Here is a 23006-nt window from a genome sequence, read left to right on the forward strand (position 1 = left end):
GCACACAGTCGTTAAGTTCTGGGTGCTTGTTGGCGTGACTCAGGCAATGTCACTCAATGTACATATAGCAAACGAAGTGCTTCAGCACACCAGTATTTTTCAATGCAATGAACTTATATTGTGCAGCAAGCCACATAAAACGGACAATTATTCTGGGGGGCCTTGCAGGATGCCCCTTTCTCATGCGTGTGGTATACCACACACCTTGAGAAAGGGGGACCCTGCAAGGCCCCCAAAACGATTGTCAGTTATGATGGATGACATGGCTGAGGACTGTGACCGCGTGGAATTTGGATGGGTAAGTGTTCATGCCAGAAATAAGAGGTGCCAATTGCTTATTGGGGTCTGTTGTAAACCTCCACACATACCGTACATGACATAGAGGAAGTGCAATAACTTCAATTGAAAAAGATGCAAGCAAAAGGGGGGTCATAATTATGGGGGATTTCAATTATCCAGACATTGGCCTCAATTCACTAAGCTTATCTCCTGTCTTTAATAACTCTTCTAGAGTTATCACCATGGTGATAAGGCATGTAGTATTCTGGAAACATTTTACCTCAGGCAAACCTAAAGTTAACTCTTCTGTCTTTAAGTTAACTCTTCAATCCTTAAAATAACTCCAGAGTTAAAGACAGGCTGTTTATTAACTGCGTGTGAAATTAACTACAGAGGAGGTAAATTAACTACAGAGGAGGTAAATTAACTACAGAAGAGGTACCTTATGGAATGAAGAGATAAAATAACTCTCTCACTGTGTGGAGGTAAGTTATCTCTTGCCTTATTATCTCCAGCATGATCTTAGTGAATTGAGGCCATTAACTGGGAAATTGAGGCCACTCGCTCTAGTAAAAGTGACAGATTTATATCAACACTGCAAGACCATTACTTAAAGGAAACCTAAACTGAGAAGGATATGGGTTTTTTATTTTAAAATACCAGTTGACTGACTCTCCTGCTGATCCTGCGTCTCTAATACTTCTAGCCACAGCCCCTCAGCAAGCATGCAGATCAGGTGCTCTGACTGAAGTCAGACTGGATTAGCTGCATGCTTGTTTCCGATGTGTAATGCAGCCAAATGGATCAGCAGGACTGACAAGCAACTGGTATTGTTTAAAAGGAAACCTCCATGGCAGATGAAATTCAATGTTGAAAAATGTAAAGTCATGCATTTTGGTCGTACCAATGGTCTAGCACCATACAAAATAAATGGGATACAGTTGGGGACATCAAACTTGGAGAAGGACTTAGGAGTACTCATCGTCAACAAGTTAAATAATCGTACTCAATGCCAAGCCGCTGCAGCTAAAGCTAACAAAATTTTGGGATGCATTAAAAGGGAAATAAAAACTCGAGATGCTAGCATAATATTGCCCCTGTTTAACTTCTTTAGTAAGGCCGCATCTGGAATATGGAATTCAGTTCTGGGCACCACATTACAAAAAAGATATTGCAGTTTTAGAGCAGGTGCAGAGACGAGCAACAAAATTGATACGTGGGATGGAAGGTCTCGCTTACCAAGAAAGGTTAGATAAACTGGGTTTATTTAGTCTAGAGAAAATACGCCTTAGAGGAGATCTAATTAACATGTATAAATACATCAGAGGGCAATATAATACCTTGGCGGATGAGCTTTTTGTCCCTAGGCCTTCTCAAAGGACTAGAGGACATGATCTGCGCATGGAGGAAAAACGTTTTAGCCATTTATTTAGGAAAGGGTTCTTTACAGTAAGAGTGATTAAGATGTAGAATGCATTGCCACAGGAAGTCGTTATGGCAAACTCTATACCTGCATTTAAAGGGGGCTTAGATGCATTCCTTGCGTTGAAAGACATCCATGGCTACAATTACTAGGTAATGCCTAATGATGTTGATCCAGTGATTTTATCTGATTGCCATCTGGAGTCGGGAAGGAATTTTTCCCTTTTGGGGCTAATTGGACCATGCCTTGTAAGGGTTTTTTCGCCTTCCTCTGGATCAACAGGGATATGTGAGGGAGCAGGCTGGAGTTGTACTTTGTACTGGTTGAACTCGATGGACGTATGTCTTTTTTCAACCAAAATAACTATGTAACTATATCCCTCTGTTAAAGCGGAAGTGTCACCATAAAAATCAAATTTCAACAGCAACTGGTCTGAGTGTATTAAGTGATAAAGATGCTCATCCTGCATTCAAAACTTTTTCTACTGTTATGATTTGGAGTCATCACATACTTTAGGAGCACTGGCCCTAGTGCCAAACAGTGCCAAAGAGTTACATGCTGGGGGTCCTTTCTATCTATAATATATTCCTCCTCTTCCATTTATTTCCCTGACAGCTGCTTATCTGAAACCAGATCTCCTACTCACTTGTGTTTACAAGCAAGGCTGAGGTGACTCAGCGATTGGAGGAGAAAAGAAAAAAAGTAAAGGGCAGAAATTACATCACAAGTTAGCCTAAACTGTGGGCAAAAGACATGGCCCAACCAGGAACAGAATTATCTTAATTTACTATATAACATTCACTGAAATCAAAACGTGGACAGTACAATACATGTGTTGTGTAAGTAGATCAAGTATTTATCTACTTATATGTGTTTTTTTCAGGGCTGTGGAGTCGGTACAAAAATCTTCCGACTCCTCAGTTTATGAAACCCCGTCTCCAGGTACCCAAAATTACTCCGACTCAGACTCCTTAGTCTAACACTTAACAGGGCTGTGGATTTTGTACAAAAATCATCCGACTCAGACTCCTCAGTTTATGAAAGCACGACTCCAACTCTGACTCCGGGTGGCCAAAATTACTCCGACTCCACAGCCCTGTTTTTTTTCCCTGGCATAGTATGGCTAATCTTACTGCTTTAAGGTTCCCTTTAACTCAGATGGTAACCAAACCAACCAGGAAAGATGCTCTGCTTGATTTGGTCATTTCAAATAGACCAGATGTTCTCTATAATGTGCAAGTCCAAGAACATTTGGTAAATAGTGACCACAATATGGTAACATTTGACCTACTACTCAACAGGGATATGAACAAGGGGACAACTAAGACTACAAATTTTAAAAAGGCTAATTGTAAGAAGCTCAGAGACTCGCTAAGACTGGGAGAGTTAATTACAGGGCAAAGACACTGAAGGTAAATGGCAAACTTTCAAACAGATTCTTAATGACTTTTGTAGAATGTACATACCTTATGGAAATAAAAAAGCTAGATCTAAAAAAGGCCAGTATGGATAAATACTGTTGTTTTTTTTCTGTTTTGACATGATTAAGTGTAAAAGGAATGCCTTTAGGCTTCAATTCATCAAAGGCTGTTCAATAACAATAACCAAGTCCTTAAAATACTGCAGTCGGTATTTTAGACTTGTGTGTGTGTTAATTCATCATTGTTTTCACACATGTGGTAGATGTTCGGTAATTTACAGAAGAGCAGTTTTGTGTTGTTACCGCTGTTCTCCATGCAGTGAGGGCATTGCAATAGAAAAGAGGCATTCCCGACATCCCTTTAGATGTGCATGTTACACATGCTATACTGCTTCTGCTTGCTCTGAATCTGTCACATTAGTCTTCACATTCTTTTTACTTGCCACAGCTTAGATGAACTGCCAAGAAACATTACACATGCCCTGCTTAGGTAATTTCCCCACCAGCTCCCACTAGCATCTCTGCATATTCAAACAGGCACTTGAGAGATTACACTACCGAAGGGTGCCAGGAAAACGTATGTTGTTCATTTCTCTCTGCTTGCTGCCTGGGGGGTCTAAAAGCTCCTTTCACCCTAGAAGCCTTTGTGACCTATCAGCAGCACTTGCAGGAGACGGGCTCTTTCTGTTGGCTTCATGTTCCTGTCATTCATGGAGACATCCACACAGAAGGCATTTGAAGCTGGTTATCGACAGAGCTGGAGGTAATCAGTTGCGTGTGGTCCGGTATTAGTCATGGAGAGAATCAGAAGACATAAAAGTTGTTTAGGTGATACTGTACAAGATTTCTTTGCAAGCTTTCAAAACTTTGTTTCTTCTTCAGGCATGTTTCAGAACTGGATCAGAACCATACAAAGTACTGTCACATACACAGGCTTTATATATGATTTTGTAGAGTATACTGCAATCTTACCTCATGTTAGTCTTCCTCTTTTTTTGAAATGTAAATGATCTCATCAAAGCTTAGCTATATTAACACTAAAGGTTCTATACAATGGGTAAATTATATATGCTCAGCGCAGAGTCCAAAAACAAAAGACGAGTCTTCAACAAAGGATAAAAGCAGGCAAATCTCCACCACAATAAATATTGGGTTCACGGCACAGCTCTGCAATCATGGATACCCAAAAAAGGAAAGAGGCTTACCAGCTGGTGACAACCCACATTATAAGGTTGTATCAACGCTTTGGTAGGACATCAGGAAGCAACAGTCTGTCCAGGATCCACCAATTCAGCAATGATTCCTCTCACGAATGGATATCAGTAAACATCATAAAAAACAAACAAACGGCAACTCTAAGTGTAAACCGTTTAATATAGAGTTTTCATAGTAAAACAGCTTAAAAATAGCATAAAAATAGCATAAAAACAAAACTTACATACGGGGCCCATGCAATGGGAACCCCGAGAAAGTTGCACGCGTGTATGGGTCAGCAGTAAAGGACAGTATGCAGGTGCCGCCTGTCTCCTTTCCGACCGGTTTCGCAAACTAGCGTCATCAGGGGATTAAGGATACAAGCGGCTGGCACCAAATATATAAACTTTTACAATAAAGAAAGGGGTGGGGCTATGAACACCAACAGTCAAGACCCCTCCAATAGAGTATAGATCAGACTCTACTAGGAGAGTGATTATAACCCAGATCAATACACATTGAAAACAATGGGATATAAGATTAGAAGCTTGAAGTCTCCAGTGGCTAGACAGCACAGTGGTCAAGGGCTCTGGCAAAGGAATCCCAGGTTCAAGTCCCGGCAGCCAACCCTGTTTTTTTTTTTTTTTACTATAGTATGCAATACATACTGGCATATATAAAACCAGAAAGTGCACATTATAGAAGGTGAATAAGTGAAAAATTACCTAGACAGAGCCAGATAGATATTAAAGAGAAACTCCGACCAAGAATTGAACTTTATCCCAATCAGTAGCTGATACCCACTTTTACATGAAAAATATAATGATTTTCACAAACAAACCATTAGGGGGCTCTGTATGACTGATTTTGTGCTGAAACCCCTCCCACAAGAGGCTCTGGTACCGTATGGTACTCTGGGCAAACTGCCACAATGTAACAATGACACACACAGGAAATGGCTGTTTATAGCTGTCTGTTAAAGCCAGAACCGCTACATAATCTGTCCACAGTAACAATGTCACCATGTAATACATGTCAGAATGTGAATCTGGGAGAGGAAAGATTTTACAATGAGCAAACTCTGACTAAATCATGTATACATAATTATTGTAAAAATTAAGCACCTTTTTATATTAAATTATTTTCACTGGAGTTCCTCTTTAAGTGAAAGCCAAGGTCAGAGAACACAGAACTGAATAGTGAATAAATGGCCGGCATAGGGAACTTACAAAGAGGAAAAACATAGTCCTAATAGGATAGACAAACAGCGCATAGCTGCATTGCACGTCATCTACAACGCCTAAGCGGCAGAACGACATACATGTATAAAGTTGATGCAAAAAAAAATAATTATAAAATGCGTCATTAGTAACGCTACGGCGGCAAAGTGCCACATATGCGTAAAATTCATGCGACAATGCGTGCAAAGTGCACAAACCCAATTTATGCAGGGATACACTTGGACTATATAAAACCGTGTGTAAAACGTATGCATAAAACGTATGAAATATATGAGACTATGCATGCGCCATTATTAATCGTGAAAGAAATGTAATAATCAACGCTATCACGTGAATGAGAGGTACACCGAGAACATAAAAGGACTCATACGTACCAATGAAAAATAGTGCACATCCCACGTGACAGGGGGATGTGTAAAGAGAAGTAGAATACTAGTGAGCTCCTTATAGGAATGTGCATAATATTTCGCGCATAGACGCGTTGAATAAATAAGATGTACGAGAAGGAAACGAGTGAGAGAAAGAAAGGTCCCATTAACCAATGCCGAAATAAATTGCCAGTGAGACAATTCCCCCATCTAAACTTTTTCGGGAAATATATACAGTACATATATATACACATATACATAGTTGAGGGAATACCACACCAGATATGTCAGTAAGTATAGCAAAAGGTTATACAAGTGACCTTAAAAATAATATTAAGCAAGTAGGCCAAGCAGACCGACACACATGTACAATCACAGAGTAAAAGTATCAAAAATTATAAACCGTCATAAAAATTATGAATTATTAATAAAACAATTTACGTTCAGTTCAACATTCAGCCCATCTGGGCGTAGTGTTCGCAGTTTAAAGATCCATTCGGTTTCTAGTCGTGAGACATCTCTAACCCGATTTTGGCCTCTCCAGTTTTTCTTAATGCTATCTATAACGCAGTATTTCAAAAGGGAAGGGTCCTTATGATGTGTGGTAGCAAAATGTTTGGGTACTGGATGTCCCATAGATCCCTTACTGATCAGGTAGATGTGTTCCCCCAGTCTTTCCTTAAAGGATCTGGTAGTTCTACCCACATATTTTAGACCGCAAGGGCATTCCAATAGATAAACCGTGAAAGTGCTATCACAGGTGAATAACTGCTTAATTTCAAAGGGCCGTGAGGTAGCGTTCCCTGAAATGGTGTGAATTCTGCGTGGCATGGACTTGCATGCTTTACATCCTTTACACTTACCACATCTATAAAAACCTTTAAGTGGTACTACACTGGAAGGGCTTATTTTGGGTGGATCAATATGGCTATGCACAAGGCGATCAGCCTGTATAATACATTTTGTATACATCACAAAGCGTATTATACGCTTTGTATGCGGCGATCGGGCAGCTATTAACCCGCCGGCGCTTCTGAATGGCCGGCGGGTTACTGCGCCTGGTGGGCAGAGCCTGTCGCCGGCGGCTGATCGCCGCATAACCACGCCCGCCTCCATATTGCGGTCTTTTGAGGCCAGTGTTTGCCGCCGCCCATCGGCTGTGGGCGGTCGGCAAGTGGTTAATATATAATAAAAAGCAGTTTGAATAAAATGCAATGACAGGTTTCAGGGCAAGATAAAATACACTTTGGAAACTTGTAATTTGTAAACAGACAATATTACTTATGCACAAAAGCAAATATGATAACTGTTTGGAGTAATAAAAAGTAGGAAAACACATTTTTATTGAATGTTATGTCGGAGTTTCAGACCACTTTATTATGCTATGTCATCAATAAATACAGTTGAGAAAAAAAATTCTGCTTTAGCTTAGTCCTCCACAACCAAGTTTCCCACATGATTTTGTAAAAGTCCTAAATTTTCTACCGTCTTTCTTTTAGAGTTTATATACATTTTTAAAACTTTTTAGGATTTTTACCTACTGTCCTATTCCTTAAACCTTTAGAATGCAAGGCCTTTTGGCCACAATACTGTGTAATGGGTACATACCTCCCACCCCTGTGTAAAAATATGTAGTTAATTTGTTCACTTAGCTGTTATCTCACTCTTGTGAGATACAATGATGTGAAAAACTATTTGCCCCCTTCCTGATTTCTTATTCTTTTGCATGTTTGTCACACTTAAATGTTTCTGCTCATCAAAAACCGTTAACTATTAGTCAAAGATAACATAATTGAACACAAAATGCAGTTTTAAATGATGGTTTTTATTATTTAGTAAAAAAAAAAAACTCCAAACCTACATGGCCCTGTGTGTGAACGAAATTGCCCCCTAAACCTAATAACTGGTTGGGCCACCCTTAGCAGCAATAACTGCAATCAAGAGTTTGCGATAACTTGCAACGAGTCTTTTACAGCGCTCTGGAGGAATTTTGGCCTACTCATCTTTGCAGAATTGTTCTAATTCAGCTTTATTTGAGGGTTTTCTAGCATGAACCGCCTTTTTAAGGTCATGCCACAACATCTCAATAGGATTCAGGTCATGACTTTGACTAGGCCACTCTAAAGTCTTCATTTTGTTTTTCTTCAGCCATTCAGAGGTGGATTTGCTGGTGTGTTTTGGGTCATTGTCCTGCTGCAGCACCCAAGATCGCTTCAGCTTGAGTTGACGAACAGATGGCCGGACATTCTCCTTCACGATTTTTTGGTAGACAGTAGAATTCATGGTTCCATCTATCACAGCAAGGTCCTGAAGCAGCAAAACAACCCCAGACCATCACACTACCACCACCATATTTTACTGTTAGTATGATGTTCTTTTGCTGAAATGCTGTGTTACTTCTACGCCAGATGTAACGGGACACGCACCTTCCAAAAAGTTCAACTTTTGTCTCGTCGGTCCACAAGGCATTTTCCCAAAAGTCTTGGCAATCATTGAGATGTTTTTTACCAAAATTGAGACGAGCCTTAATGTTCTTTTTGCTTAAAAGTGGTTTGCGCCTTGGATATCTGCCATGCAGGCCGTTTTTGCCCAGTCTCTTTCTTATGGTGGAGTCGTCAACACTGACCTTAATTGAGGCAAGTGAGGCCTGCAGTTCTTTAGATGTTGTCCTGGGGTCTTTTGTGGCCTCTCGGATGAGTTTTCTCTGCGCTCTTGGGGTAATTTTGGTCGGCCGCCCACTCCTGGGAAGGCTCATCACTGTTCCATGTTTTTGCCATTTGTGGATAATGGTTCTCACTGTGGTTTGCTGGAGTCCCAAAGCTTTAGAAATGGCTTTATAACCTTTACCAGACTGATAGATCTCAATTACTTTTGTTCTCATTTGTTCCTGAATTTCTTTGGATCTTGGCATGATGTCTAGCTTTTGAGGTGCTTTTGGTCTACTTCTCTGTGTCAGATAGCGCCTATTTAAGTGATTTCTTGATTGAAACAGGTGTGGCAGTAATCAGGCCTGGGGGTGACTACAGAAATTGAACTCAGGTGTGATAAATCACAGTTAAGTTATTTTTTAACAAGGGGGGCAATCACTTTGTCACACAGGGCCATGTAGATTTGGAGTTTTTTTTTCTCACTAAATATTAAAAACCATCATTTAAAACTGCATTTTGTGTTCAATTATGATATCTTTGACTAATAGTTAACGGTTTTTGGTAACCCATTACCACTCAAAAAACTTCGTAGACCTAGACCACCAAAACAGCAGGTTCCCAAACCATTTAAGCCTCAACCGCCAGAACCTGACTATAGTCATGTCTCTGTCTATAACCGTTTTGAGCCGCTTTCTGATGTGTCAGATTCTGAATTTGGTTTTTCGGAGGAAGAACCCCTGACCCCTTTTACGGACCCAAAAACAGCCACGAGGGAAAAAGACACAAGGGAATCAGAAACAGAAGGGGCAATAGGGGTGGAAGGAGGGTACAATCTAAGAAACAAAAAGAGGATGGGCATATAGGGGAGGGTATATTTAACCTCAGTTCACACAGGCTATCCTCCTCCGATGGCTTTCTGAACAAGTTAGAGGCGGAGTATTTGGTTCCCTCTCATATCAGAACCCCGGTTATCTACTATCTCCCAAAACTTCACAAAGACCCCATACGGCCACCGTGGAGACCCATAGTGGGATTAACTCAATCACTTCCAGGCTGGGGGAATTTGTGGACCACTTCCTTCAACCTTTAGTCCCTTTTATCCCGTCCTACCTCAAAGACTCTGGCCATCTAATCGAGCTGCTGGGATCTCTCTCGTTTAAGGGTCCCTGCATTTTGATGGCAGCCGATATATCATCCCTGTATACTGTTATCAATCAGGAAGATGGAGTTGAAGCTGCACGCACATGTCTAATGAAAAACGATCAATTTAGTTCTGACCAAGCTGCGTTTATTGTGGAGTGTTTAAATTTCGCTATGAGCCACAATTATTTTTGGTTCGATGGATTGTACTTCCTGCAGAGGGTTGGCGTGGCTATGGGAGCGAAATTTGCTCCCAGCCTCGCTAACCTATTTCTGGCTGTTTGGGAGGAGCGATTCATCGATAAATCTCGCTTTGCCCAACTCCTTTTATATAGGAGGTACATAGACGATGTGGTGGTGGTATGGGAAGGGGATCAGACATCTTTACAATTGTTTATTAACCATATTAATGATAATACCGATAATCTGGTCTTTAATTGCATTTGTAGTTCTGAGGAAATACATTTTCTCGATCTGACCATTCGTTTGGAATCTGATAGATTTATTACAAAGACCTATTTTAAGGATACCGACAGAAATAGTTTTATCCCTGTTACCAGCTGTCACTATTTCCCCTGGTTAAAAGGAGTTCCCAGGAGCCAATTTATCAGGATTCGGAGAAATTGCACCCTGCCCTCAGATTATGTTTTGCAAAGTGATCTGTTGATCACTAGGTTTGAGGCCAAGGGATATGGTCAGGCAGACTTAAAGGTTGTTAGAGACCAAATTGGTGAGAAAGACAGGCCTATTACCGTAATAGAGGGACCAAGGCTGTTAGTTTGAGAGACAATTGTGGTGTTAAATTTCTCACTCAATATAGTTTCCAACACAGAGATATCAAAAAGATTTTGCGCAAACATTGGCATCTCTTGAAAGGCGATCCAGTGATTGGTCCATTGCTTACGGACAATCCTGAGATTATATTCAGGAGAGCGCCAAATTTGCGCGATCGTCTTGTGCATAGCCATATTGATCCACCCAAAATAAGCCCTTCCAGTGTAGTACCACTTAAGGGTTTTTATAGATGTGGTAAGTGTAAAGGATGTAAAGCATGCAAGTCCATGCCACGCAGAATTCACACCTTTTCGGGGAACGCTACCTCACGGCCCTTTGAGATTAAGCAGTTATTCACCTGTGATAGCACTTTCACGGTTTATCTATTGGAATGCCCTTGCGGTCTAAAATATGTGGGTAGAACTATCAGATCCTTTAAGGAAAGACTGGGGGAACACATCTACCTGATCAGTAAGGGATCTATGGGACATCCAGTACCCAAACATTTTGCTACCACACATCATAAGGACCCTTCCCTTTTGAAATACTGCGTTATAGATAGCATTAAGAAAAACTGGAGAGGCCAAAATCGGGTTAGAGATGTCTCACGACTAGAAACCGAATGGATCTTTAAACTGCGAACACTACGCCCAGATGGGCTGAATGTTGAACTGGACGTAAATTGTTTTATTAATAATTCATAATTTTTATGACTGTTTATAATTTTTGATACTTTTACTCTGTGATTGTACATGTGTGTCGGTCTGCTTGGCCTACTTGCTTAATATTATTTTTAAGGTCACTTGTATAACCTTTTGCTATACTTACTGACATATCTGGTGTGGTATTCCCTCAACTATGTATATTTGTATATATATGTACTGTATATATTTACCGAAAAAGTTTAGATGGGGGAATTGTCTCACTGGCAATTTCTTTCGGCATTGGTTAATAGGACCTTTCTTTCTCTCACTCTTGTTTCCTTCTCGTACATTCTTATTTATTCGACGCGTCTATGCGCGAAATATTATGCACATTCCTATAAGGAGCTCACTAGTATTCTACTTCTCTTTACACATCCCCCTGTCACGTGGGCATGTGCACTATTTTTCATTGGTACGTATGAGTCCTTTTATGTTCTCGGTGTACCTCTCATTCATGTGATAGCGTTGATTATTACATTTCTTTCACGATTAATAATGGCGCATGCATAGTCTTATATTTCATACGTTTTATGCATACGTTTTACACACGGTTTTATATAGTCCAAGTGTATCCCTGCATAAATTGGGTTTGTGCACTTTACACGCATTGCCGCATGAATTTTACGCATATGTGGCACTTTTCCGCCGTAGCGTTACTAATGACGCATTTTATAATTTTTTATTTTTTTTTTTGCATTAACTTTATACATGTATGTCGTTCTGCCGCTTAGGCGTTGTAGATGACGTGCAATGCAGCTATGCGCTGTTTGTCTATCCTATTAGGAGGACTATGTTTTTCCTCTTTGTAAGTTCCCTATGCCGGCCATTTATTCACTATTCAGTTCTGTATTCTCGGACCTTGGCTTTCACTTAATATCTATCTGGCTCTGTCTAGGTAATTTTTCACTTATTCACCTTCTATAATGTGCACTTTCTGGTTTTATATATGCCAGTATGTATTGCATACTATAGTAAAAAAAAAAAAAAAAAAAAAAAACAGGGTTGGCTGCCGGGACTTGAACCTGGGATTCCTTTGCCAGAGACAGAGCCCTTGACCACTGTGCTGTCTAGCCACTGGAGACTTCAAGCTTCTAATCTTATCCCATTGTTTTCAATGTGTATTGATCTGGATTATAGTCACTCTCCTAGTAGAGTCTGATCTATACTCTCTTGGAGGGGTCTTGACTGTTGGTGTTCATAGCCCCACCCCTTTCTTTATTGTAAAAGTTTATATATTTGGTGCCAGCCGCTTGTATCCTTAATCCCCTGATGACGCTAGTTTGCGAAACCGGTCGGAAAGGAGACAGGCGGCACCTTCATACTGTCCTTTACTGCTGACCCATACACGCGTGCAACTTTCTCGGGGTTCCCATTGCATGGGCCCCGTATGTAAGTTTTGTTTTTATGCTATTTTTATGCTATTTTTAAGCTGTTTTTACTATGAAAACTGTATATTAAACGGTTTACACTTAGAGTTGCCGTTTGTTTGTTTTTTATGATGTTTACTGATATCCATTCGTGAGAGGAATCATTGCTGAATTGGTGGATCCTGGACAGACTGTTGCTTCCTGATGTCCTACCAAAGCGTTGATACAACCTTATAATGTGGGTTGTCACCAGCTGGTAAGCCTCTTTCCTTTTTTGGGTATCCATGATTGCAGAGCTGTGCCGTGAACCAAATATTTATTGTGGTGGAGATTTGCCTGCTTTTATCCTTTGTTGAAGACTCGTCTTTTGTTTTTGGACTCTGCGCTGAGCATATATAATTTATCTGTTTGTGAACTCTGGACATCGTTCTTCTCTCAGCAGCGGCCACTTTGTTTCCTTGGCGCTGATACACATATGCAAACTTGTTTATACAATGGGTAGAGACATGATTCTGTGTTTTACCTAATGCTGTAACCTTGATGAATTGACATTTACTGACATGTGTTGAGGTATTTACCGCACAAGTCGGTAATTTACCTCACTGCTCAGTAATTTCAGCTTTTCATGCGGTAACAGCATTGATGAATTTACATTTTCCTAAGTGCTCTGTAAAGTCAGCTGTTTTCAGCATTACCTAATGCTGTAATGCTTGATAAATTGAAGCCTTAGGCCCCTTTTACATTTAATCCAGTTGCTCTCAGTTATAATTGAAAGAAAACTGATTTTCAAAGTAGTGCCCATGTTTTCCTATGGCACTGTTCACACAACGCATTTTAACTGAAATCTTTTTCCCAATGCACCGCTATGGAAAAAAAGCGCGTACTAATGCACACTGACTCATACCAACTAATTAAGTGTAAACGGTCTTAGTGTCCTAAAGAATGAGGGGGACTGCATCTGCACTAAAGAATTATAGGGAATGTAACAAAAACTGCAAAAAAATTAATCAGACTTGCAAAACTAGAAGCAGAAAAAAGTGGCCAGTGATGTAAAGTATTATTATGAGTTATACAACGCTAGCATCTTCTGTGTTGCTGTACAACAGCATACAGGGTATAACAATACAAAATAAACAGCTAATACAAGGCTAGAGTGACAGCTACAGTGATGTGAAAAACTATTTTCCCCCTTCCTGATTTCTTATTCTTTTGCAGGTTTGTCACACTTAAATGTTCTGATCATCAAAAACTGTTAACTATTAGTCAAAGACAACATAATTGAACACAAAATGCAGTTTTAAATGATGGTTTTTAATATTTAGCGAGAAAAAAAAACTTCAAATCTACATGGCCCTGTGTGACAAAGTGATTGCCCCCCTTGTTAAAAAAATAACTTAACTGTGATTTATCACACCTGAGTTCAATTTCTGTAGTCACCCCCAGGCCTGATTACTGCCACACCTGTTTCAATCAAGAAATCACTTAAATAGGCGCTATCTGACACAGAGAAGTAGACCAAAAGCACCTCAAAAGCTAGACATCATGCCAAGATCCAAAGAAATTCAGGAACAAATGAGAACAAAAGTAATTGAGATCTATCAGTCTGGTAAAGGTTATAAAGCCATTTCTAAAGCTTTGGGACTCCAGCAAACCACAGTGAGAGCCATTATCCACAAATGGCAAAAACATGGAACAGTGATGAGCCTTCCCAGGAGTGGGCGGCCGACCAAAATTATCCCAAGAGCGCAGAGAAAACTCATCCGAGAGGCCACAAAAGACCCCAGGACAACATCTAAAGAACTGCAGGCCTCACTTGCCTCAATTAAGGTCAGTGTTGACGACTCCACCATAAGAAAAAGACTGGGCAAAAACGGCCTGCATGGCAGATATCCAAGGCGCAAACCACTTTTAAGCAAAAAGAACATTAAGGCTCGTCTCAATTTTGGTAAAAAACATCTCAATGATTGCCAAGACTTTTGGGAAAATACCTTGTGGACCGACGAGACAAAAGTTGAACTTTTTGGAAGGTGCGTGTCCCGTTACATCTGGCGTAGAAGTAACACAGCATTTCAGCAAAAGAACATCATACTAACAGTAAAATATGGTGGTGGTAGTGTGATGGTCTGGGGTTGTTTTGCTGCTTCAGGACCTTGCTGTGATAGATGGAACCATGAATTCTACTGTCTACCAAAAAATCGTGAAGGAGAATGTCCGGCCATCTGTTCGTCAACTCAAGCTGAAGCGATCTTGGGTGCTGCAGCAGGACAATGACCCAAAACACACCAGCAAATCCACCTCTGAATGGCTGAAGAAAAACAAAATGAAGACTTTAGAGTGGCCTAGTCAAAGTCATGACCTGAATCCTATTGAGATGTTGTGGCATGACCTTAAAAAGGCGGTTCATGCTAGAAAACCCTCAAATAAAGCTGAATTAGAACAATTCTGCAAAGATGAGTAGGCCAAAATTCCTCCAGAGCGCTGTAAAAGACTCGTTGCAAGTTATCGCAAACTCTTGATTGCAGTTATTGCTGCTAAGGGTGGCCCAACCAGTTATTAGGTTTAGGGGGCAATTTCGTTCACACACAGGGCCATGTAGGTTTGGAGTTTTTTTTTTCACTAAATAATAAAAACCATCATTTAAAACTGCATTTTGTGTTCAATTATGTTATCTTTGACTAATAGTTAACGGTTTTTGATGAGCAGAAACATTTAAGTGTGACAAACATGCAAAAGAATAAGAAATCAGGAAGGGGGCAAATAGTTTTTCACATCATTGTATCTCACAAGAGTGAGATAACAGCTAAGTGAACAAATTAACTACATATTTTTACACAGGGGTGGGAGGTATATACCCATTACACAGTATTGTGGCCAAAAGGCCTTGCATTCTAAAGGTTTAAGGAATAGGACAGTAGGTAAAAATCCTAAAAAGTTTTAAAAATATATATAAACTCTAAAAGAAAGACGGTAGAAAATTTGGGACTTTTACAAAATCATGTGGGAAACTTGGTTGTGGAGGACTAAGCTAAAGCAGAATTTTTTTTTCTCAACTTTATTTATTGATGACATAGCATAATAAAGTGGTCTGAAACTCCGACATAACATTCAATAAAAATGTGTTTTCCTACTTTTTATTACTCCAAACAGTTATCATATTTGCTTTTGTGCATAAGTAATATTGTCTGTTTACAAATTACAAGTTTCCAAAGTGTATTTTATCTTGCCCTGAAACCTGTCATTGCATTTTATTCAAACTGCTTTTTATTATATATTAACCACTTGCCGACCGCCCACAGCCGATGGGCGGCGGCAAACACTGGCCTCAAAAGACCGCAATATGGCGGCGGGCGTGGTTATGCGCCGATCAGCCGCTGGCGACAGGCTCTGCCCACCTGGCGCAGTAACCCGCCGGCCGTTCAGAAGCGGCGGCGGGTTAATAGCTGCCCGATCGCCGCATACAAAGCGTATAATACGCTTTGTGATGTATACAAAATGTATTATACAGGCTGCCCCCCACACTGTAAATACCTGGAGAACTCGTGTGCTGGGTCCCCTGGACCTGTAACTAGCCGGTGCCTTGTCTCAGCCGGATTACTCCTACGGCTTTAGGAAATCACCAATGAAACATAAGAGATGGCACACCACTGGCTGCAATAAATTGCTGTGTTAGGAACAAGCGTACACTACATGTTACGGATTTTACATCCTTCCTCAGGTGTATAACAGCAATTGAAGATACACACAGCATTATAAAGATTCAGGGCAGGCCACCACACCCAATGTGATTAGCTCCACCTTTTCCCATTAACCCATTGTTCAATGTCCATACATAAACAACATCTTCATGGTCATATGGCACTCCGAATCGACTAACAATAAACAGTAATACAAAACTGACCGTAATCCAGGCACTTCCTGCAATGGACTGCCACTGACCACCTAAAAAAGACATGCAATCAACAACATGTATAAATGCCTGCAGCATTAAAAGCAATACATTAGATATTAGAACCAGAAAGTTTAGCCATAAATACAGCTTAAGAATGACATTATAAAAATGACATTATAAAAAACATTTGAGAGGCAACCTCTCATCCATGCCTCTTGGTGCTACCACATCTAACATCTTCTGTTTTAATTTTTTCTCCATATCACCTCCTCTAATGGATGGATTCATGGATTCCAGAACGCACCATCTCAACTGCGCCGCACCGTGCCCCATAGCGGCAAAGTGCCTTGCAACTGGGGTGTCATAACTTGTGTTCACCCTCTGCATACTTGGTAATGGCCCTTTTATGTTCCTGTATCCTTGTCCTAACAGGCCTAGTGGTCTCACCCACGTATATTAGCCCGCAAGGGCATTTGAGCCCATAGATAACCCAGGGTGTAGAGCAATAATGTCTCCCCTTAATTTTAATTTTTTTTGTCCTGTGTGAGGGTGGCAAACAGCTTCTCCTTTAATAATGCCGTTGCATACATTGCAATTAAGACACGGATGCGTTCCTGCTTTACCCATGCTCACTGCACTTCGTGTGGGAGCAGTGTCAGTGTGCCTTACGCTGTCCTGGATAGTTTTACCCCTCCTAATGGCAAAAATGGGTTCCTCTTTAAAAAGGGGCCCCAAATCTTTATCTGTACTCAACAGGGGCCAAAATCTGCGAATGGACTTTTTAATCATTTCAGTATTTTTACCCAAGCTGGTGACAAAAGGAATCCCCTTGGTCTCTCTATCTCTAACCGATCTATGTAGTAAGGTGGACCTATCAATGCCTGACAGCTCTTGTCAGACCTTCTCAATTCTAGCAGCATCATATCCTTTCTGTTTGAACTTATGGATCGGCTGACCCGACAATAGTCTTCCTCCTTTGTACAGATACGTCTGGCCCTAAGGAATTGCCCCCTAGGAATGGCTTTTACCACATGTCTGTGGTGATGGCTATCGTGTAGCAACAAATTGTTGCGATCAGTGGGCTTACGGTACAACTTGGTTACCAGCCGACCTTCCGATGTCTTGATGGAGACATCCAGAAAGTTCACACTCTCTGCGGATGTCTCCACTGTGAATTTAATAGTACGGTGAGCCCGATTCGCTTCGTCTACCATCTCCAGGAGCAATTCCCTAGGGCCCTTCCACAACAGTAGAATATCATCCACAAAATGAAAATATTGCACAATATGTTTTGCATACACAGGATTATTGAGAAACATGGACTGTTCCAATGATTCCACGAATATATTAGCAATGGATGGAGCTGCTGGGGACCCCATACTCGCCGCCTGCCGCTGCAAATATATATCATCGTGGAACCTAAAGTAATTGGACTTTAGTGTTAACTCCAAAATATCAAATAAAAAATATACCAGCCCATTAGACAGGCTGGTCTCCAAAAGCCTATCCTCTATAACAGATATGACCTCATCCTGTGGTATCGCTGTGAAAAAAACTCTGTATATCCAGACTACAAAACAATAAATCATTCGGTACATCAGCCATGCTGTCCAACCTAACTAGCAGGTCTGTGGTGTCTTTAAGGCAATGCGGGAACGATGCCACAATTGGCTGCAGATAGGTATCTAAAAACCCTGCCAATGGATACAATACTGACCCCCTACTGGCCACAATGGGTCGTCCTGGGGGGGTCTTGCAGCTGCTTGTGAACTTTAGGCAAAAGATATAATAAAGGGATAACCGGGTGCTCCACTGTGAGGTCCCTTGCTGTACTGCTGTCGATGACTCCATCCTCTGCAGCAGAATGTAACAAGATATCCACTTTTTCTTTAATTTTAATTGTAGGATCTCCATCACATTTCTCGTAGTGCACTGCATTGTGCACCTGACGGAACCCTTCACGCAGATAATCTTGTAGGTCCTGAATTACCGTAGCTCCCCCCTTATCTGCCTTAGTAATAATTATATTGGGATTGTCACTTAATCTTTTCAGGGCCTGCTTTTGGGCATAAGTAAGATTGAAATGTACATATTTGCTGTTATCCCACTTTTGCTTAATCTCCTGCTTGACCATTCTTTCAAATAGATCAATCGCTGGAAACTGTTCCTCAGGTGTCCAGTTAGATCTTTGTAAATACCTTGATATTCTGTTCACACTTGTACTGTCAACTGGACTGTCACTGATAGACTCTTTAAAATGGGCCTTTTATCTGAGTCTCCTAGTAAACTTGAACAGATCCACTTCCCAATCGAACAAAGAATCGCCATGTGTGGGCACAAATCCTAAGCCCTTCCCTAACACTGACACTTCAGCCGGGTCAAGCTCGTGAGGAAATATTAATGATGTTGCTCACTTCAGTTAATTCCTCTTACGCAGATCGTAGGTGACTTTCTGCGGTTGCTGGTTCCTCCTGCTGGGACCTGAGCTGCCGCCGCGTTGTCCTGCCCCGCCTGACGCGCCCCCTGTACTGGGGACGCGGGCCTCTTGAAAATTCTGCTGCGAGTCGGAGTCTGTCATTGAGTCCGGAGTATCCCACTCTCTGCGTCCGCACCTTGGTCTGCCCCTGCCACCAGGAGGATTTCCCCTCTGCCGTGCACCTCTCATCCAGATAGGAGGGGTGGAATTTAAAGCTAAAAATTTCTTCACCTGCCAAACGGAATACGTAGTCTGTATTATTCTGTCCATGTAAAAAATTTTATATAGGCCAGACTACCAGGCCAATAAAAATTCGGATAGGGGAACACGTTAGTACCATTAAGGCAGGGAAGAGCTGTACCAGATTAGTGACGCACATGAGAGAGGAACATGGTAGGTCCAGTCGTGGCCTTACCTTTGCAGTATTAGAAAAGGTGGAAGCCCCTACGAGGGGAGGGGACAGAGACAAATTGCTTCTTAAAAGAGAAACACGTATCATATTACGAACAGAAGCAATGGGTCCAGCAGGACTGAATGACAAGATTTAACTTGCCTGTATGCTAGACCCCTGATACTTGTAGTATTCATAATGTAAGGGGGCTTTTATATGTCTCTGACAACAATAATTTAGCTTTGATGATATGTAACTTAAGGTCCCCTGTGGTACTGGTGAGGATGGAGGTATCTATAGTTGTTTTTCATTCCCTATTTGTGCCCCTTTGTGTTGGAACTGTGATCCTGGGTTTCCATTTAACCACAGTTTAAGTAAATATTTAACCCGTGTCAGATTAAGTAAAACGCTATGAATACATACCATTATATGTCTAAATAAGAGGTAACGTTCTGGCTTATTCTCTCCCAATTTTAATTGTCACTAACCGTCACAATTCACGAGAGGAGTGAGGTGGAAGCCTTGGGGGCAAAGTCACACACTGAACAAATAGTGGGCGGTAATAGTACCTCATTTGTGACACTACAGACTTTTGTTGTATTGGTATGTGGAAATTTACACATCCAATCGAACTATGCGCTACGTTATGGGCATGGGTTGCTGTTGCTATAGCTACTGTACGCAAGGAGGCTGTGTATTCAACCTCTGTGGGCATACCCAAGCGCACAGCTTTATGGGTCTTGTAGTTGCGGTGTGACGTCTGCTTCTACCGCACGCAAAGAGGCCTTATATCCTACCTTTGTAGGCGTACACAAGCGCAATGTTCTATGGGTCTTGTAGTTACGGCGTGACGTTTGCTCCTTCCGGCCTACACCTTCCCCTTCTCCTCCAATCACCAGTGGCGAACGCATCACCCGGAAGAGGCGGGGCTTACCCCCGCTATATGCCGGATGTATGTCGCTCGCCCAGTACAGTGGTACGCAGCGTGACCAAGCGTCTAGATAGACGCGAAACGGCCGTCGCCAGTCCCACCTAGTGCCCTGGCTTTTCCACCTCCACCGCACCATCACCATTGAGGATCACCAGATGCAGGTATCTTTCTGATATGATACCCTGAACACGATAGCCATCACCACAGACATGTGGTAAAAGCCATTCCTAGGGGGCAATTCCTTAGGGCCAGACGTATCTGTACAAAGGAGGAAGACTATTGTCGGGTCAGCCGATCCATAAGTTCAAAGTTCAAACAGAAAGGATATGATGCTGCTAGAATTGAGAAGGTCAGACAAGAGGTGTCAGGCATTGATAGGTCCACCTTACTGCATAGATCGGTTAGAGATAGAGAGACCAAGGGGATTCCTTTTGTCACCAGCTTGGGTAAAAATACTGAAATGATTAAAAAGTCCATTCGCAGATTTTGGCCCTGTTGAGTACAGATAAAGATTTGGGGCCCCTTTTTAAAGAGGAACCCATTTTTGCCATTAGGAGGGGTAAAACTATCCAGGACAGCGTGAGGCACACTGAGACAGCTCCCACACGAAGTGCAGTGAACATGGGTAAAGCAGGGACGCATCCGTGTCTTAATTGCAATGTATGCAACGGCATTATTAAAGGAGAAGTTGTTTGCCACCCTCACACAGGACGAAAAATTAAAATTAAGGGGAGACATTATTGCACTACACCCTGGGTTATCTATGGGCTCAAATGCCCTTGCGGGCTAATGTACGTGGGTGAGACCACTAGGCCTGTTAGGACAAGGATACAGGAACATAAAAGGGCCATTACCAAGTATGCAGAGGGTGAACGCAAAAGTCAATTGCTGTTATACACCTGAGGAAGGATGTAAAATCCGTAACATGTATTATACAGGCTGCCTCCTACTGGTGGTCCCAGTGAGGGACCACCAGGGCAGGCTGCAGCCACCCAAATAAGCACTCAAGCACACTGATCTGCCCCACCCCCATTCCCTCTGATCGCCCACAGCACCCCTCAGACCCCCCCCTGCCCACCCCTCAGACCCCTGTTTACACCCATTCACTCCCAGTCACTATCTGTCAACCCTATTTTTTTCATTAGGTCCTAAACTGCCCCCTGGGGGCTCCTGATCACCCCCCACACTCTCAGATCCTCCCCAGACCCCCCTACCCTGTGTACTGTATACATCTATCCTCCCCTGTAATCACCTGTCAATCACCCCCTGTCACTGCCACCCATCAGATCAGACCCTAAGCTGCCTCTTACGGGCATCTGATCTCCCACCCACACCATCAGATTGCCCGCAGACCCACCCTCAGATCACCTCCAAAGTGTACGGTTTACATCTGTTCTGCCATCTAATCACCCACTGATCACCCATCAATCACCCCCTGTCACTGCTACCTATCAGATCAGACCCCTATCTGCCCCTAGGGCACCCAATCACCCGCCCACACCCTCAGAACGCCCTCAGACCCCAGCCCTGATCACTTCGCCAGTGCATTGCTTGCATCTATTCCCCCCTCTAATCACACCTTGAGGCACCCATCAATCACCACCTGTCACCCCCTAGCACTCCTATCCATCAGATCAGGCCCTAATTTGCCCCGTGTGGGCTCCCGATCACTCGGCCAAACCCTCAGACCCCCTTCCTATCACCTCCCCAGTGCATTGATTGCATCTATTTTCCCCTCTAATCACCCCCTGAGACACCCATCAATCACCTCCTGTCACCCCCCTAGCACTCCTATCCATCAGATCAGGCCCAATACAACCTGTCATCTAAGAGGCCACCCTGCTTATGACCGGTTCCACAAAATTTGCCCCCTCATAGACCACCTGTCATCAAAATTTGCAGATGCTTGTACCCCTGAACAGTCATTTTGAGGCATTTGGTTTCCAGACTACTCCTCACTGTTTTGGGCCCCTAAAATACCAGGGCAGTATAGGAACCCCACAAGTGACCCCATTTTAGAAAAAAAGGACACCCCAAGGTATTCCGTTAGGTGTATGACGAGTTCATAGAAGATTTTATTTTTTGTCAAAAGTTAGTGGAAATTGATTTTTATTGTTTTTTTCACAAAGTGTCATTTTCCACTAACTTGTGACAAAAAAATAAAATCTTCTATGAACTCACCATACTACTAACGGAATACCTTGGGGTGTCTTCTTTCTAAAATGGGGTCACTTGTGGGGTTCCTATACTGCCCTGGCATTTTAGGGGCCCTAAACCGTGAGGTGTAGTCTTGAAACCAAATGTCTCAAAATGACCTGTGAAATCCTAAAGGTACTCTTAGGATGTTGGGCCCCTTAGCGCAGTTAGGGTGCAAAAAAGTGCCACACATGTGGTATCGCTGTACTCGGGAGAAGTAGTATAATGTGTTTTCGGTTGTATTTTTACACATACCCATGCTGGGTGGGAGAAATCTCCCTGTAAATGGACAATTGTGTGTAAAAAAAAAAAAAATCTAAACATTGTCATTTACAGAAATATTTCTCCCACCCAGCCTGGGTATGTGTAAAAATACACCCCAAAACACATTATACTACTTCTCCTGAATACGGCAATACCACGTGTGGCACTTTTTTACAGCCTAACTGCGCTAAGGGGCCCAAAGTCCAATGAGCACCTTTAGGCTTTACAGGGGTGCTTACAATTTAGCACCCCCCCAAAATGCCAGGACAGTAAACACACCCCACAAATTACACCATTTTGG

General features: G+C 42.0%; 1 protein-coding gene across 1 annotated transcript in view; it reads left to right on the top strand.

Annotated features, from left to right (window-relative positions):
* The first annotated feature begins 253 nt into the window (after positions 1–253).
* METTL23 (methyltransferase 23, arginine) overlaps positions 254–23006 on the top strand; it is a 148935-nt gene continuing 126182 nt past the window's right edge. Inside the window, exons 1-2 of the mRNA XM_068262141.1 lie at positions 254–298; positions 3099–3114. Coding sequence (XP_068118242.1) covers positions 254–298; positions 3099–3114 — 61 coding nt within the window. The remainder of the gene's footprint in view (positions 299–3098; positions 3115–23006) is intronic.

The sequence above is a fragment of the Hyperolius riggenbachi genome, chromosome 12, assembly GCF_040937935.1.
Source record: "Hyperolius riggenbachi isolate aHypRig1 chromosome 12, aHypRig1.pri, whole genome shotgun sequence".
NCBI lineage: Eukaryota > Metazoa > Chordata > Amphibia > Anura > Hyperoliidae > Hyperolius > Hyperolius riggenbachi.